This window comes from Bombina bombina, chromosome 11 (assembly GCF_027579735.1).
Source record: "Bombina bombina isolate aBomBom1 chromosome 11, aBomBom1.pri, whole genome shotgun sequence".
Lineage (NCBI taxonomy): Eukaryota > Metazoa > Chordata > Amphibia > Anura > Bombinatoridae > Bombina > Bombina bombina.
In genome coordinates, this window is record NC_069509.1 from 73,467,686 (window position 1) to 73,487,065 (window position 19,380).

At 37.2% G+C, this 19,380-nt stretch overlaps 1 protein-coding gene across 3 annotated transcripts in view; it reads right to left on the reverse strand.

Moving 5' to 3' along the window:
* Positions 1-19,380, reverse strand: part of EPN2 (epsin 2) — a 137,475-nt gene that overhangs the window by 73,314 nt on the left and 44,781 nt on the right. For all 3 annotated transcript variants that reach the window (XM_053694535.1, XM_053694536.1, XM_053694534.1), the window contains exon 2: positions 15,417-16,246. In XM_053694535.1, the coding sequence (XP_053550510.1) occupies positions 15,417-16,014 (598 nt within the window). In that variant the 5' untranslated portion in view covers positions 16,015-16,246. The remainder of the gene's footprint in view (positions 1-15,416; positions 16,247-19,380) is intronic.

The following is a 19,380-nucleotide window of genomic DNA, read 5'->3' on the forward strand; positions in this document are numbered from 1 at the left end:
CAATAGGGGACTAAGATAAATTCTTGCTATGCTTAGGCCAGATACTCCACTGTTCACATCTACCCCAGTATGCACTGTAGGAGTAGCCGGTTCATTAGTCACTGCAGCTACATCTCCCTCCCCCTCTTCTTCACATCTGCCATTCCTGTAGGGGAGGTCCACAGCCACACCCAGGGTCCCATCCTGTTTTACTCTCTGTAACAGGGCAGGATGTACTCTGGCCCCTACACCAGCAATGCTGGTTCTAGCACAGAAGGGTATACACGCTCAGTCTGCCCTTCTGCCCAGTCCTGCTGCTCTCTCACATTCCCACACACTGCATCAGGCATCCCATTGTCACAATCCATGGCAGTATAACCCTTTTCACTGGCACAATACAGTACTGGTACAGGTTCAGGTAAATCATCATTAACCCTAGGCTCTCCCTCCCAGCGCCCAGGTTCAATAGAAGCAACATTGTTACAAACATTTCCAATACATCCCTCTTCATCAGAACAAGGCATTACTGGTGTACACAAAGGCAGTGCTGCATTAACCCTCAGCCCCCCCCCCCCTCCAAGCAATCATGTTCAAGGGAATCATTCTTCATTCTTTGGTGGGATACCTCCAGCTCTGGTGCAGCTAGCGATGTGTCCATCCCTAGCTTCCCCTCTGGGTCCCCCAAAGTGTCACACAGTACCTCAGTTGGTGCAGGGCCCTCTACTGGCCCTTCCAGATTGCAGGTGTTGTCTTCTGGGGCGTACTGACAAAGCATCCGGCCCACATCATCCCCCAGCAAAACAACAGGGATATCCGCAGAAATCCCCACCTCCTGCAAACCTTTTCCCACACCCCAATCCAGGGGCACACATGTCGCAGGGCACTCCCCGCAAACTTCTTCATTATCCACAGTCTCTCCTGGGATAATATCCTCTGCCACTTCAGGGTGCACCAAGCGATATCCAGCCCCAGTGTCCTGAAGTCTCATGGTCCCACAGTCTCCCTCTGTGACACTCTGCAGATTACCTGCTGACCCACCCACAAACAAAGCTGCTGCAGGTTTCCCTGTTGTATTCCCACCCCAGACTGTGTGTTGAGGTTTCTCCTTGGTGGGGCAGGCAAAACTCAGGTGCCCAAACTCATGGCACCAAATGCATGGGCGGGTATCCCCCTTGCCCAATGCAACTTTTACCCCCTTGATGAGAGATGTTCCAGGGGAAGGTACTTCTGTAGAATCGGTTGTCCATTGCTGGCACATTCCCTCCCTCCAGGGAGGTGATACAGCTTGCATAGTGGAACACTTGGCTACTGGGGCCTCATTGTTAGTGCTGTGTGTAGCCCCTGCTGCTGAATCAGGTTCCATTCCCAGGAGCACTCTTCTGGCCAACGGGCTCACTGTTTGGCAAATATATTGCAAAAATTCTGGGTACAGGAGAGGTGCCTCGGTTATGGTAAACTCAAAAACCTCTAGCACATGTCTCCGCTGGGTATCCCTTATAGCTATTTCGTGCTCTCTTTTTCTCTCAGCAGCTTCTCTCTCTCTTTTTCTCTCAGCAGCCTCTCTCTCTCTTTTTCTCTCAGCAGCCTCTCTTCTTCTCTTCTCCTCTTGATACTTGAGGATCAGTTCCATTCTTATTTTGGGTTCAACATTCCCCAAGTATCTGAGAGCTGTCTGTAGCTCAGACTCCATGACACTTACAGGGTTAATAGCACAGGGTAAAAGTCCTTGGGCTACAGGAGGGTCAACAGTGTTGGGTACCAGGTCTTGAGTTACAGCTTCCACAGTAACCCTTTCTGTGACTGTTTCAAACTCTGTTGTGAGGCCCTCTGCGTCCAGCAATTTCAGTATCAGCTGTTCTTTCCCTTTGCCAAGAATAGTAATTCCTCTTTTCTTGCAAAGAAACTCCAGAGACCATTCAGGCATTCTCCTATATTCTTCCATACTGAGCGTAGCAACAAACAACAAGAGGAAGGGAAAAAGAACTACTTCTTTGCACTGTATATCTCTCTAATTAGTCACTGAGTTCTGTCTATGGGAACTTACACAAAAACATGCAATTTCTTTTAGTACTATACAAATAGCACTAAAAAACTCTAAATATCCCCACCGCTGCCAGCCAGTTTGTGACGAATAAAACCTTCTCAGCATCACAATAGAGGGGTGTGGGCATGAAGGGGGTTAATGGCACACAGCTGGTTCCCTTATCCTTGCAACTCTGCAAAAGGCCCTTAAAAGAGACACCACATTAACCCCAAATCTCGTCCACACTGCTCTAATTAACAATTTCCCTGCTGCCACCACCAAAACTTTTAAATTAAAGGGGAGTTTTGGGGAACCCCTAAAAACTCACACTATTTAACAGTTAGGTAACGTGCCTTTAATCTTGTCTCAACAGGAGTGTGAATTTGGATATTAGAGCCCAAAAGACAGAATGAGATTTTCTATGTGTTTAATAACAAAAATTATCAATACAGGTTACACAGTGCAAAATTATAAAGACATTCAAAATAACATACAAATGCAAAGCTACAGTTCTTTAAAAAGAAAATGGGAGATGAAAAGAATTACACACAATCTCTAACTTATTACCAAGTTCCTTTAGATATGTGGAGAGCTGCCATTCCAGATGTTTAGTGGTTTGATCCCAAGAGCAGTTCTGCCTAAAAAGTCTCTCTCTTGCATACTTGAACCAATTTTCCTTTGTCTTGTCAAAGACAACGCCCGGGTTATAATTTACAACGAGTGCAACCAATGCAAAGAAGTCTTAGCTCCCACTATCAGCCTCCAATGGAAGGAGCGTTCTGCATTCCTACACAGAGTTGCACTACTAAGAAGGGGGGGAAGGAGGGGAGTCTCAGTTTACAGCTTTTCTTAAAGCAGTTTTCACACACAGAAAAAGGCAGTGCACATTAACCTTTTCCAGGCTGAGAACACAATACCACCTTTGCAAGGTAGCCAATCCAGGTATCAACTACTCCACATGATTGTATCATGACATTTCCAATTTACTTCAATCCAATTTGCTTCTCATGTTATTCTCTGTTGAAGAGATATTTAGATAGGTACCGTGCACATGCATGTAGCACTACATGACAGGAAATAGTGCTGTCATCTAGTGCTCTTGCTAATGTATAACATTGTTGCAAAACTGCTGTGCTATTTGCAGACATGTGCACACTCCTGAACATAGCTTCCTGCTTTTCAATAAAGGATAACAAGAAAATGAAGAAAATGTTATAATACAAAATGGAAAGTTGTGTAAAATTGTTTGTTCTATCATGAAAGAAAATACATTGGGTTTTATGTCCCTTTAAGTGAACTGAGATAGAAATTGATTATCCCCATCCAGCTTCATGACCCGGATAAAGCATTTAATTAAAAAAAAATCCCAATTTACTTCCTTTATCAAAAGGTGCACATTATTTTTATATGCACACTTTCTAAAGGCTCCAGTTCCTACTGAGCATTTGCAAAAGAGAACAGTAGATACACAAAGTATATGCATTTTGTGATTGGCAGATGGCTGCCACATGATACAGGGGGGAGGGGAGAAAATGGATTTAAATTTGCCAGAAAATAGTCTACTCTACTGCATTGTCTTTCTTTTGTGTATTTGTCAATAACTCAATTATACTGTATTTAGTGGTCCTTGGGAAATGAAACCCAAAATGTTTTTCTGTGATTCAGATAGAGCATGCAATTTTAAACAACTTTCCCATTTACTTCTATTCTTACATTTGCTTCATTCTCTTAGTGTCCTTTATTGAAGAACTGCAATGCACTTTACTTGGGCCTCCCAAAAAAAGAACTCCATCGCCTTCAGACGGTACAAAACGCAGCAGCCAGACTACTGACCATTCAATCAAACTCGCTCCTGCCACATAACACCTGTTCTCCACTCCATGCATTGGCTTCCAATTAAATGGCGAACATATTTTAAAATTGGCCTGCTGACCTTCAAAGCAAGAGCTCCTGGCACCCTACATCCCATCCCGCTCACTTAGGTCAGCCAACAAGAATAAGGACAAACACAGGCTCCAGAGCATTCGGCCACGCTGCCCCTACTTTCTGGAACTCTTTACCGTGCGCAATCAGAGAGGCATCGTCCTTACAGACTTTTAAAAAAAAGCTAAAGACCCACCTCTTCCATCAGGCATTCAGTCCACTTATCTGACCTTCAGAAACTCCTAACTTTTATGTCTTTATGTTGGTATATTTTAAAGTGCTTTGAGTCTCACAGGGAGAAAAGCGCTATATAAATCGCAAATTATTATTATATTATTATAAGAAGTATCAATGCATTACTGTGGGCTATCTGAACACATTAGCTCAGTCAATTAAGGTAAGCAACAATGTCCAGCCACCAATCAGCAGCAAGCTCCCAGTAAACCTACCTGCTTTTCAACAAAAATAACACGAGAACAAAGCAAATTAGATAATAGAAGTAAATTGGAAATTGTTTTAACTTGTATACTCTGGGGCCTATCTATCAAGCTCACAAAGACCGCTGCTCCATAACCCTGTCCGCCTGCTCTCAGCAGGCGGACAGGAATCGCAACAATTCAACCCGATCGAGTACGATCGGGTTGATTGACACCCCCTGCTGGCGGCCCATTGGCCGCGAATCTGCAGGGGGCGGCGTTGCACCAGCAGCTCTTGTGAGCTGCTGGTGCAATGTTAAATACGGAGAGCGTATTGCTCTACACATTCAGCGATGTCTTGCGGACCCTTTAAGCTCCCTGCGGCTGCTCGTTTTCTTGGGTTTGATGATGTCACCACACCCATGCAGTGGTTAGTGCATGATGAGGGGCCACAATGACAAATGTGACTGTCATCTGCCTTAAAGGGACAGTCTAGTATAAATTAAACTTTCATTATTCAGATAGGACTTTTAATTTTAATCAACTTTCCAATTTACTTTTATCATCAAATTTGCTTTTTTCTCTTGGTATTCTTAGTTTAAACTAAACCTAGGTAGGCTCATATGCTAATTTCTAAGCCTTTGAGGGCTGCCTCTTATCACATGCTTTTTAAATCTCTTTTCAACACAAAGAGACAGAAAGTACACGTGGGCCATATAGATAACACTGTGTTCAGGCACAGGGGGTTATTTAATATCTAGCACAATACAATGCTAAATTTAAGACAATAGATAATAAACAGTCACAGTCATGTGATCAGGGGCCTGGAAGAAGGTTCCTAGATACAAGGTAATCACAGAGATAAAAAGTACATTAATATAACTGTGTTGGTCATGCAAAACTGGGGAATGGGTAATAAAGGGATTATCTATGTGTTAAAACAATAACAATTCTATGGTAGACTGCCCCTTTAAAGGGATATGAATCCCAAAAATGTTCTTTCATTATACAGATAGAGAATACAATTTTTAACAACTTTACTAGTTTACTTCTATTATCTAATTTGCTTCATTCTCTTGGAATGCTTGTCATTGGCTTAACGTTTGTGTTTATCTAGCTCCCAGAAGTGTATTGCTTCTCCTTCAATAAAGGATACCAACAGAGTGAATCAAAATTGATTTATATAAGTAAATTGGAACGTTGATTAAAAATGTGTGCTCTATTTGAAACATTAAAAAAAATGTGTGTTTCATGTCCCTTTAAGGGATTAAAGCGCAATTAAAATCAAAATTTAACAACGTACAAAAAGTTGCAAAAGCTAAAAATTAGGTTTTCAAAATGCTGTAAATTGCCTAAAACCATTTCTTTGATTTGCAGGTTACAGAATTAGCTTTTTATCCTCCTAGGGAGCGTGAGACAAAGCACAACTTTTTTTTACACTAAAGTAACAGGTTTTTAATGACCCTTTAATAAAACATAGTAGAAAACCATAGTGTGTTATTCCAGAAAATAAGTGTTTCTGTTTTGCCCCTCTTGGATAAACACTGTGATGCCAGTTTCCACCCTTCAGAGCAGAAAACATCATATCCAAAATACTAATCGCTAAAGCAGGATTCCTGTGCGGCCATCTGTCGCCCTCATACACTCAGCGTTATTAAGGTTTATGCCAGAGCTGAAACCACCAGGTCAAACAAGGGCTGTACTCCTAGAGCTAGGGACAAGTCTGCTGAAATATTACAAAAATTAAACACATTTTAACACACTGATTCGTTCCTTTCGAATTTTGAATGTTTGTACGGCGTTCTAACATTATAGTATTTCTAATGCTCTCTTTAAATAAAATATTCGAAATGATGCAATTTACGAAATCGAAAAATTTGAATCTATTATGTTTCATTTTACTAAATTCTCTACCACATGAACTATTGAAATTCTGAATAGTATTTGTTAAGTCAAATGTTACATTAAAAATGTCAAATGTGTATAATTGATTTTAACATTTGAAAATCAGAAATGACATTTCATTCATTTAACGAATTGTAATATTTTTTTTGTCCTTATCGACATTCATTTGTCCAAAACTAATGTCCACAGGACTAAAGCCTAGACCAAACAAATTGTACTTTTGACACATTCGCCCATCACTACTCCTGAAACACGACTACAGTATATATTTAACATTTTAATATATATATATATATATATATATATATATATATATATATATATATATATATATATATATATAATTTATAGGTAAAATTACACACTCAAATTAGAGAATGTAATTTCATCACTATAATGTCTCTTTAATATGTAATTAAATAATAGTAAATGAGAATTACATGAGCTGTTAGCTGGACTCTAACCACACAAAAAAAAAATCCTGTTTTTTTTCTCCTTTATTTCGAAGAGCTGTATGCCCGAGATCAACAAATAAAATGTGCCATGTTTATAGCCGCACCTCTCCCCTTCACAGGGTGCGCTGATGCACTGCCATAGATTACTTCCACCTGGCTACCTCATCTGCAGGAGGCAACCATGCTCAGTGCTCTGCCTTCTTTAACTTCAGGAGGACACCATAAAGAAGCAAGTTGTGTACAGCTGACCCTGAACCATGCACCTTAAAGATAAGGGTCAAACAGCTATTATATGTGTTCTAAGCAATAAAGGGTTTAAATCACTACAAGCGTGAGTGTGGTGTGCATTAGATAATTAACCCCTTGATTGTCAATGTGTAGCCCAGGTCAACAACAGTTAAAGGGACAGTGTACTATGATTTTATCCCCTAACAAAGGTAGGGGGAAGAAAAAGGGTATAATAAAATAAATAAAAAAATAAATTTATTTCCACTGATCCATTTTAAGTACTGTAGTGTATTGAAAGGTTTAAAAACAGCTAATTTATCTTTATATAGTCCTTTTAAAGATCTGCTTTTGCCGGATAAAATTGCCACTTATACTGAAAATTTCTTAAAGAAATGTTAGAAAAGATACGTAAACAATATATATACAGCAGAAGTTATCACACTCTCAGTGGGGGTGAAAGAGATACTATTTTTTTATAGTATTTAAAGTATTGTATATGGTATTCATATGAAAGTTTCTATACTTCATCAGAAGAAATTACACTCCCAGTGGGAGGTAGGAAAGATAAATACATGTACAAATCCTCAAATCCGGAATTCCAGAATACAAACATTTTGAAATTCAAACCTTTTAACTAATATTTAAAAAAAATAATAATAAAAAATTACTTTTTTTCCCCGCCTGTAAGTCACAGTCTTCTCTACTTGTATCTTTGGTTTGATTTTTGTGTTCTAAAATACAAATAATAGTCAACACTTTCTGATTACAGTACTGTACTATGTTTCTGATGGTATTATGTATACAAAAGTATTAAACATTATATAAACTATCTTTAGGTTACATGTATAAGCTGTGTTGTAACATGTAAATATTGCCTAAATGACATGTTATTGTTGTTTACACTTGGTCCCCTCCCCTCTCCCAACTGTCCCATTTTACAGATGCAAATATTCCACAATCCAAACTATTCTGAAATCCAATCCTTTTCCGGCCCCAACCAATTTGGATAAAATGTTTTCTACCTATAACAAATGGTTCATTTTCGATTGTATTGGGATTTGGTATACAAACAGAGATAAGAAAAGGAAGCATGTGTGTGTACAGAAAGTGATAACATAAGGAGATCTAATTTCCCTGCAAGCATAACCCATGTTGATGGGTTGTGGTGTCAAAGAACTAAACCAGCTGTTTCATAAACAAAATTAAACCTCAAGAAGAAATTTAACATACATTTTATATTCTGCTGTTGGTATAAGTCATTGAAAACCATTAAAGGAATAAACTGCCGGCCCATTTTTGGTTCAGCACATGGGAAGTGCTTGCTGATTGGTGACTACATTTTGACTACACTATTCCTTTAGAGAAAAACAATTTTATAGTATACTGCCCCTTTAATTTCAGTGGATTTAAAACTATTATCCAGAATATTCTCTCCCTATGTGCTGCCCCCCTTACAAGTGCTGCCTTGGTCTCATCGTGGCCTCACCTGGTCCAATTATAGATATAGCCCTGCCTAATGCTGAGTGATTATCTGAGACAGTTTTAGCAGCCAATCCCTGTTACAGCAAAACAAATGGACCCTTTGGAGTTAACGCATTTAATGAATCTCTGCCTGGATAATTTAATTGTTCATTTCTGAGACTGAATATTACATCAGAAAAAAAAGAAACATACAACAGTTATAGGTGTGAAATAAATTAAACATGCATTAGTCAAGCCGCTGTGCTAAAGCGAGCAGAGCCGAGACGCCCACGAGATGGAATGTGCCGGTTACAAACATACTACATGACCTTTTTCAGTGCTGCTTTGGGGGGTTTGGACACAATCATTTTTTTGTTACACTACAGCTGTGTAAACTACCAAAGAGGGAGTATTTATTGCAAAACAAGGCTTCTACATGGCCAAACGCAGTCTGTATGCTCGAAGCACCTGCAAGTTTTATGGAAACATGCCCTGTTCTGTTTCACTGTAATACATTAGTTTGTAATTTGGATGTGCAAAGCAATGAGCTGTACAGATTTAAAGTGATGGTAAATCCTAGTGTTTGTGAAACGCTAGGATTTACCAGTGCTACAAATAAAGGAGACTTTCAGTCATGAAGTATAAAAAAAAATTGAATGTTCAAATTTTCTTTATTTGCAGCGAGTTTATGCCAAGCTCAGCGCCTCCGGCCTGCCCACGGCAAAACACTATTTTTCCAAGGAGATGATTATTTTGTTTCTTAGTCAATACTCATGCGGCCCAATTGGCATTATGCCGGATAGCTAGCACGCTATTGGCTAAGAGGTGGAAACACCATCTCATTGAGGAAATAGCGTTTTGTCGTGGGCGGCTGGAGGCGCTGAGTTCAGCATAAACTTGCTACAAAATAAAGAAACTTTCAGCATAAAGTTTTTTATACTTCTTGACTGACAGTCCCCTTTATTTGTAGCATTTTCTTGTTTACATAGTTTTAGAGCTAGGTTTATCATGGTCCAAAAGTCCTGATCGGTTACAGACTCGCTCATTTGAGCCTGCAACTGATATTTATGAAGCAGCTGTCTGAAATGCTGTTTCATAAACACTCTCCGCCAACTTAAAGGGACATGAAACCAACATTTTGTCTTCCTACCTATCTAGATTGTAAGTTCCCACGGGAATAGGGCTCTCAATTCCCCCTGTATTTGTCTGTAAAATGTTGTCATATATTGTATTGTTTCACTGTTATACTTATATATTTGTACCCAATAGACAGTGCTGCAGAATCTGTTGGAGCTTTATTAATAAAAAAATAATAATAATAATAATACCAAAATGGGCCTAGCTCAATACCTTGGGTTGTCTACTAAAATAAAATAAAAAAAAACCCTCCTATTTCTGTTTAAAAGGAGTGATAGCAAAAATGCTAAAAAAAAAATCCCCAGTCTTTTGGGCAAGATTTCCTCTGAAATTCCCGGTCCTTAAGGGGTTAAGGCAGCCCAGGAAGTGAGGAAAATCAGTTTGTAATTCAGATATGTTGCTGTTTATTTTAAGCCAAAAAAAATTATAGCCCCAGACCAGCCTGAAATTTTCTTTCTGATTCTTTTTGATTGGATTTTGTTTTGTATTTTTAGTTGCAGAAACAGTGTATTAAATTATATAGAAGCGATTAATTAAAGGACATGGATCATTCTGCTAATAATAAGTGACCCTGAAATACAGACAGTTTAAAGGGTTGTTATTCACAAAATGTAGTTCCCCGAAAATTATTTAATATAAGATAAATATACTCAAGAAATATGTCCTTGGGCTGCAAACAAAATGCATTTTGTGCCTCAAAAATAAGTTTTAAATGTTTTTTTTTATTTTTGCATACAGATATTTTGTAATACTGTACTTAGCTGTGGATATATACAATGCACATATACACATGTCCCTTTAAGCTTAAAAAAACCTGTTAATATGCTTCTCTTGCAGTGGACTATATTCTATTCCAGTTGATCTCAATGCTAACTGGCTGATTAGGACAACTCCTACAACTTTATTGGTAGACCATGATAAAAACAAAAAACGCATTTTTTATTCAGGACAAGAGTATCTGTTCTTAAAGGGACAGCAACTGTGTGTTGCTATAGAATAACATTTCAGACAAGTCTAAGTTTTTAAAAAATATAATATCCTCTCTACTGCAATTATTTTTCAATCTACAAACTCCACCCATTTATTTACCTTATTTGGAGGAGCCAATCTGGGCTTTAGTCCACAGACAACAAGGCTAGCCATAAAGTTAGTATAACATGGGTTGTATTGCAATTGTTATGTGATAAAGCCAATTAGGGACTTATATGTAGCAGGGTTTGCCTTGAAAAGTCAGCAGGGTGCAGTTCAAGTTCTGAGAATTAGAAATTGCTTAATTGCCAGAGCTAAATTACATGAAAATGGGGCAAAATAAATAGTAAAAATATATTGCAAAGTTGTTTCATAACTAAACGTTTTATATACAAATCTCAAGATGTTTACTGTCTTTTTAAAAATTAAAACAATAAAATGAATTACATTATAAGATATCCTGTTTTAGATATATGTTAAAAAATAAAAATGTCTGTTTAAAGGGATTTGGAACTGGGAGAGAGAATGAGGGTTGTGGAATGCACAGGGAATAGGAGAAAGCTGTGTTCGGAGTTCACTGGAAATTCCACTGATTTTGATTTTGACAAATTATTATACCTATATATTCATTTTTAAATTAAGTACCCAACCAGCCATTGCACAAATAAAGTCCATACCAAGCCAATACATTGGAGAACAGTGTTTCAAAAAATAAATAAATAAATAATTGATTTCATATTTCAACTCAGCATTTGACTTATGCAAACCATGTAAGTGTTAAAGGGACCCCAATTTTTCCTCATGATTCAGATAGAGCATTTAATTTTAAACAACATTCCAGTTTAATTATCTAATTAGTTTTCTTCTTTGGTATCCTTTGTTGATTGGTGGCTGCACATATATCCTTTATGTTATTGGCTCACCCAATGCTTTAACTAGTTCCCAGTAATGAATTGCTGCATCTTCAAAAAAGGATACCAAGAGAATGAAGCACATTAGAAAATAGAAGTAAAGTGGAACGTTGTTTAAAATTGTATTCTTGATCTGATTCATGAAATAAAAAAAATGGGTTTCATGTCCCTTTAAGATTTATTGCATTTTTTTGCTCTGCTTGCAGAAATTGCTCCCCCCCAAGCATAATCACAATAGGAGAAGAGTCATTTTGCCCTGGTAGAGCGCCCTGGTACAAGCAGCTGCTTATATCAAATTCCAGGCTTCTCAGCACAGTCATGAAGAGCTGGTTTGTTTATTGTGAGGATGGTAGTGGGGAGGTACCATGCAAACCTTCTTCCCAGCAAAATCCATCCAGCATTAGTAGCGGTCAGCCATGCAACACATAATGCAATTACTTTACCTTCCAGGATACAGCTCATGACTGGATGTTAGATGAAGATAAGAGAAGATCATTTTAAAATATGTTACAAATATATGCTCACTCTTTTGGCTGTCAGAGACGGCTGTAACGCATTGCTTTGTAATGCATTACACTTCATTCCGGCAGCCAAGCGGTTAAATAGAACATAACTACATAAGAAACAGATAAACAGATTTTGACAACAGATAAGAATGAGAAGACCCACCAAGTATGCACATATTTCTTTCTCAAGTGTATGCTTAAGAGTCTGTGATTGGTTGACTGATGTCATGTCACACAGTGGACAGAGAAATTAAAGGAAACTTTGAAATCACTTACTGTTAATGCATTGTCTTTTTATTATGCATCTGTTAATGCAATTCTTCTGTATTTAATGGATGGATATGTATGCATATGTGTATATATATATGTATGTGCGTGTGTTTATATGTGTGTACATAATATAAAAGACATATATACACATATTAACACATTAATTAATGAACGCCAAAACTATCCTCTTGGGTCGTCATGTTCCTTGTAAAAAGGAGGATTGGCTAGTATTTCGGCGCTGGACTGACCTTACTAGGCGGGATCAGACTGATATACTTCAGAAAAGTTCTTCTCTGTGAACAGCACAACTGGGCTAAAAGAGGCTGCTCCTGGGGGGTATCTCGCCATAGAACAAGTTACAGAGCTGTTGTTCGTTCCTGGTAGAGCACATCTCATTCTGTATGTATCTGTATTTAATGGTCCCTTAAATATACCTGAAGATTTATATCATATCAGCTATCTCCCTTCTCTCTCCTCTAAGCTATACATATTAATGGGATATAAAAGTATAAAAAGAGAATACCCTAATGTGTTAGGGCATTTCATTTCTCCAATATTGCTTGAATATAAATATGACGTGTGAAACCTGAGGAAAAGGTGGGTGTTTGTTTAAATCCAGCTTTGATTGCGGTTCTGCCGCATCTTTACAGTTCAAGTATTGTTTTCATATTTGTTATTATTATATCGTAATTGATTTATTGATAACCAAATCTGATGACTTACACAGATACTTTTTTGTGAGATTTATACAAGCACAGTCTTCAGTTTAAAAAAAATATAAACGTTATAAACGTGTTTAATCCCTGCAAAAAGTGAGTCAATGACAAGCGGCATATGAACATAGAAAGAAAAAAAAAACAAGCAACAATGTCTCTAATCATTTTTAGTAATGTTTTATTTATTTTATATGCAGAAAATACATTTCTCTATAAATAGCTGGTGCTTTAAACAAGACCATAGGTGAAATAATCAGCTAACGGTGAGAGTAGTTTAGTAGCCATGGTTACTGATCAGCTGATTATTCTCTACTTCAAATATCATGAAAATCTTGCCTGTTAGGGGCTAGAGTTGAGAAACACGGGTCTAAACCAGCAACTTGTTGTATCGCATTTGCAGATTACAGAATTTGCTTCTTGGCCTCTTTAGGGAGCGTGGGAAAAGCATCATTTTTACACAAAAAAGAAGACGTGTTTAAAGAGACAGTCTACACAAAAATTGTTATAGTTTAAAAAAGATAGATAACGCATTTATTACCCATTCCCCAGCATTGCACAACCAACATTGTCATATTATTATACTTTATAACATTTAAACCTCTAAATTTCTGCCTGTTTCTAAGCCACTACAGACAGCCTCTTATCACATGCTTTTTTATTTGCTTTTCACAAGAGACTGCTAGTTCATGTCGGCCGTATAGATAACATTGTGTTCACGCCAAAGGAGTTATTTAAGAGTTAGCACAACACAATACTAAATGCAAGTCAATATATAATACATAAAATGGCATGTGATCAGGGGGCTGTCAGAAGATACTTAGATACAAGGTAATCACAGAGGTAAAATGTATATTAATATAACAGTGTTGGTTATGCAAAATGGGGAATGGGTAATAAAGGGATTATCTATCTTTTAAAACAATAACAATAATTTTGTAGACTATCCCTTTAAATCTGTTTGAGATTCATCTGCTCAATTCTCTACTACAATATGATTGTCTGTTGTACTGAGTGACACCACGGTCTGGCTAAGTAGTTCCAAACCCTCAGGGCAGCCTACAAATATAAGGATATGAGGAAATTCCTACTTTACAAAGCTGATTAATCAGTGGCTCATCCATTGTGAATCTATTGTACTTGGATAATTGGCAATGAAATATCCTCTGCTGTAGTGCGCCTTGGGGCATGGTTGGGAATAGAGAGGACTCTCCAATTGCTGTGTTATTCTAAGGAGCAGATTCACTAAAAGGGACGCTGAAGTTAAAGGGACCCTCAAGTCAAAATTAAACTTTATGATTCAGATACAACATGCAATTTTAAACAACTTTCCAATTTACTTCCATTAACAAAATGTGCACAGTCTTTTTATATTTACACTTTTTGAGTCACCAACTTCTACTGAGCATGTGCAAGAATTCACAGCATATATGTATATGCATTTGTGATTGGCTGATGGCTGTCACATGATACAAGGGGAGTGGAAATAGACATAACTTTGCAATTTATTTAACAAAAATCGACTACTCATTTGAAGTTCAGACTAAGTGCTATTGCATTGTCTTCTTATCATGCATTTATTGATTATGCAAATCTACTGTATTGACTGGTCTTTTAAAGGGACAGTCAACTCAAACATTTTTATTGTTTAAAATGATAGATAATCCCTTTATTTATTAACCATTCCCCAGTTTTGCATAACTAACTAATATTAATATACTTGTTATCTCTGTGATTACCTTGTATCTAAGCCTCTGCTGACTGCCCCCTGATCACATGACTTTTTATTTATTATTTATTGACTTACATTTTAACTGTGATGTGCAAAACCTACGGGCGTGAGCACAATGTTATCTATATGGTCCACATGAACTAGCAGTCTCCTGTTGTGCAAAGCAAATAAAAAAGCATGTGATAAGAGGCTGTCTGTAGTGACTTAGAAACAGGCAGGAATTTAGAGGTTTGAATGTTATAAAGTATATTAATATAACAATGTTGGTTGTGCAAAGCTGCGAAATGGGTAGTAAGGGCGTTATCTATCTCTTAAAAAAATAACAATTTTAGTGTTGACTGTCCCTTTAAAATGAAACTATTAGGATTCAGGTAGAGCATGTCATTTTAGCAAACTTTCCAATTCACTTTAATTATTAAATTGTGCACAATCATTTTATATGCACACTTTGAGTCACCCGCTCCTACTGAGCATGTGCAAGAGTCCACAGTGTATACATATAGGAGTTTGATTGGCTGATCACTTGATTTGCCTTTGGCAAAATACACCCCTGCTTTAATTTTATTGGCAACATGAGAGGAGGTAGTGGACTGCCCGCAATCTGTTTCTAGTGGCCTATTTTGAAAAAAAAATAAGCCTGAAGTAAATTTGGGGTATTTTTAACTGTGTTTACATATTACAAGCCATCTTACATTCCATCAAAGTCATTAACACAAGGGAGATCTCACGGCATTGCTAGAACCAGCACAAATATACTCATACATTCAGAAAAGCATAGCAATACTCACATCCATGGTAAGATGCCGGGGAGCCTCCAGATTTTCCATAGTCTTGCTCTGAGTAACTAATGGACAGATTGGGTTGACTAGATCCACGACCAAATGAGATTTGATTGTTACTCCCGACCCCCGTGGCGACCTGAGCCATGCGCTCTTTGGTCTTTAAGGCTTGGCTTCTTTCTCCTTTTAATCTTTCATCGTCCTTTAGAAGGCTCACCAACTGCTTGGACTTCTCCCTCACATTAATACCTTGATCTTTCCCATCCCGATCAATATACTGGAAGTCTTTTAATGTCTGTATGGCAAAAATGTTCTCTTTGCACTGGTGAGAAACCCTCTCTGAACCAGTTTTTATAAGATAATCCAACAGGGTCAGAGCTTTGTAAACATGTCGCCAGTTCTTACCATGATCATTCAGACGCTTCCATATCATACTCATAATTTCAGAAAACGCCACCACATTGTAGGTTAGGTCAGCTATCTCTGTCATGAGCGAGCTCGAAGGGCCCCAAGGGTCATTGGAAGTAGCTTCTCTGACTTTAATTTCTGCTTCTGAATAATTATTCACAATGTTTTTCATCTGTCTCCTTATAGATGAGGTCGTCATTTTTATAAAAAAAAATTAAAACCTATTTTCCCTTTAAGTTAATAAAAAAATAAATTATAAAAAGCGAAATATAATCCAATACCAAAGATTTCTACACGTTAAAATCCAGAAGAGAAGATTGTGCACCGTGTTCTACAGATAAATCCAAATAATCAGAAATTCCAGTACATTGTTGGGGATCGACCAGTTGCCAACATTGCGTCCATCAATCTGCATCTTGGAACCTCAAAAGCTAAGATAAACAGAAAATGAAAACCAATTAGTTCTTTCAGCGAATCTACTTAGTAAACCTTAAAGGGACACAAAACCCCACATTTTTATTTCATGTTTTTGATAGAGCATGCAATATGAAACAACTTTCCAATTTACTTTACTTATCTAACTTGCTTTGTTCTCTTAGTATCCTTTGCTGAAAAGCCTACCTAGGTAGGCTCAGGAGCAGTAATGCACTGCTGGGAGCTAGTAGCTGATTGGTGGCAGCACATAAATACCTCTTGTTATTGGCTAACCCAATGTGTTCAGGTAGTTCCCAGTAGTACATTGCTGCTCCTTCAACAAAAGGATACCAAGAGAATGAAGGAAATTTGATAATAGAAGTAAATTAATAAATACAAAGTCATGTGATCAGAGGGCTGTCATAAGATGCTTATATACAAGGAAATCACAGAGGTAATATATATATATATATATATATATATCACACACATCTCAGAATCATTGGATTAATCTGAGCCAATGAGGCATATATGTGCAGTCACCAATCAGCAGATAACTTTCATTAGTGCATTGCTGCTCTTCAAACAAGGGATGCCAAGAGAATAAGGCAACTGTGATAATAGAAGTAAATTAGATTTTTTTTTTTTAAATTGTATGATCTATCTGAACCATAACATTTAATTTTAACTTTACTGTCCTTTTAAGGGTCTTACCTTAAAAGGGACAGTTTACTCAAAAATGTTCTCCCCTGTAATTTATTCCCAGTGATCCATTTTACCTGCTGGAGTGTATTAAATTGTTTATAAGTTGGTCCTTTACCCTTATTTTGGCACTTGAAATAGCAGATTTAGTCTGTGGTAGCCCTACCTATACTGAAAGTTAGGCTATTGATAGGCAATGCAAACACAACCAGCAGAAAAAAAAAATCACACTCCCAGTGCAGTGTAGAATAATAAGAAATAAAATGTTAATTTTCTATTGTTCTCTCCAAGTATTGTGCTTTGGATTACAGACAGATATAAGACATAGAAGCATGTGTGTGTACATAAAGTGATAAAATAAAGAGATCTAATTTTACCTGCAAACTCAACCCATTTTAATAGGCTGTGGTTTCAAAGCACAAAACCAGCTATTTCATATACACAGAAAAAATAAAAATGCAATTTCTCATACATTTTATACTATTCAGCTTGTATAAGGGAAAAACTATTTTAGAGCATACTGCCCCTTTAAACCAGGAAGCGCACAGTCAGTTAAGGAGTACTAGATAGTTATGCTCTTTCCTATTAGAACGGTAGTGAGAACGTACCGCCAGAACTGTGTGCAGCTGTTATGATTTCCACAGAGCCTTTTCCTTTCTTCTACAAAGACTATATCGTTTTTTACCTTCACACCGCAAGCACCTGCACTTCCCAGCCCTTTTCCTGCTTGATGCACTCTCTACACGCTTCACACAAACATTTACAGTAACTTTAAAGGGACACGAAACCCCATTTTTTTCTTTCATGAAATTTATATCCTTTTACAGTACGGTTTCCATATGTTTATATTATATATCAGCATTTAAAACCATCATTTTGTTAGCAAAATTTGTATTACTTTGCTTTTTAGATGCATATTCCTTGAATATTTTGTTTCATTTCCTGCAGCCAGTTTGAGACAGATATAAATATGCTTCTCTACTGATCAAGCAATCACTGTGTAGCATTTTGCAGGGTGGGTTTCTCTGCACCCTGTAGGACAAACTCTCCAATTTTAAAGGGACAGTCAAGTCCAAAAAAAACTTTCATGTTTCAAATGGGCATGTAATTTTAAACAACTTTCCAATTTACTTCTATCACCAATTTTGCTTTGTTCTCTTGGTATTCTTAGTTGAAAGCTAAACCTAGGAGGTTCATATGCTAATTTCTTAGACCTTGAAGCCTGCCTTTAATCTAATGCATTTTGATAGTTTTTCACCACTAGAAAGCATTAGTTCACGTGCTTCATATAGATAACATTGAGCTCATGCACGTGAATTTACCATGGAGACAGCTCTTATTGGCTAAAATGCAAGTCTGTCAAAAGAATTGAAATAAGGGGGCAGTCTGCTGAGGCTTAGATACAAGGTAATTACAGAGGTAAAACGTGTATAATTATAACTGTGTTGGTTATGCAAAACTGGGGAATTGGTAATTAAGGGATTATCTATCTGTTAAAACAACAAAAATTCTGGTGTTGACTGTCCCTTTACGTAAAATCACATAAAAAGAATGTCATAATTAAAAATGTTATGAGAAGTTCTATGTTGCCTAGTGCTGTATTAATTGGATCCATGTATATTACTGAAATGTTGACTTGTCAATATTAGTATCTTTAATGTTTTATTTTTTCTTTACTTTAACCCCTTCGTGACAGAGTCATAGTGTTCACATCGGAACAAAATATGGATGTAAACACTATTTGTAAAAATAAAATCACACAATCGTCGATGCGATCGTGTGATTTCAAGGCCAGGATTGGATCGTGGGGGACTGCTTAAGCCGCTAGACACGCCCCAGGCTGATCCTTGCCTACATCAAAAGACGAAGCTGCAGGATGCCGTATGGTAGAAAAAATATGCTAATGTGTAAGAACATTTTATCTATGTGTTTAAACATTGCAAATAAAGTTAAACACATAATTAAAGTCAGATCCAGCACAGCAATGCACTACTGCACCTAGCTAAACACATCTGGCGAGTCAATGACAAGAGGCATATGTTTGTAGCCACCAATCCGATGCATCTGAGGTCTACTTTAAATAACAGATACAAGAACAAAATTAATTTGATAATAGAAATTAAATTTTAAAAAAGTATTTTAAAATCTGAACCATAAAAATATTAATTTTAATTTAATATTTGAAATAGCAAAATTAACATTAAAGGGACACTGAACCCAATGTTTTTCTTTTGTGATTCAGACAGAGCATGCAATTTTAAGCAACTTTCTAATTTACTCCTATTATCAATTTTTCTTTGTGCTCTTGCTATCTTTATTAGAAAAAGAAAGCATCTAAGCCAAGGAGCCAGCCAATTTTTAGTTCAGCACCATGGACAGAACTTATTTATTGGTGAGTGAATTTATCCGCCAATCAGCAAGAACAACCGAGGTTGTTCCCCAAAAATGG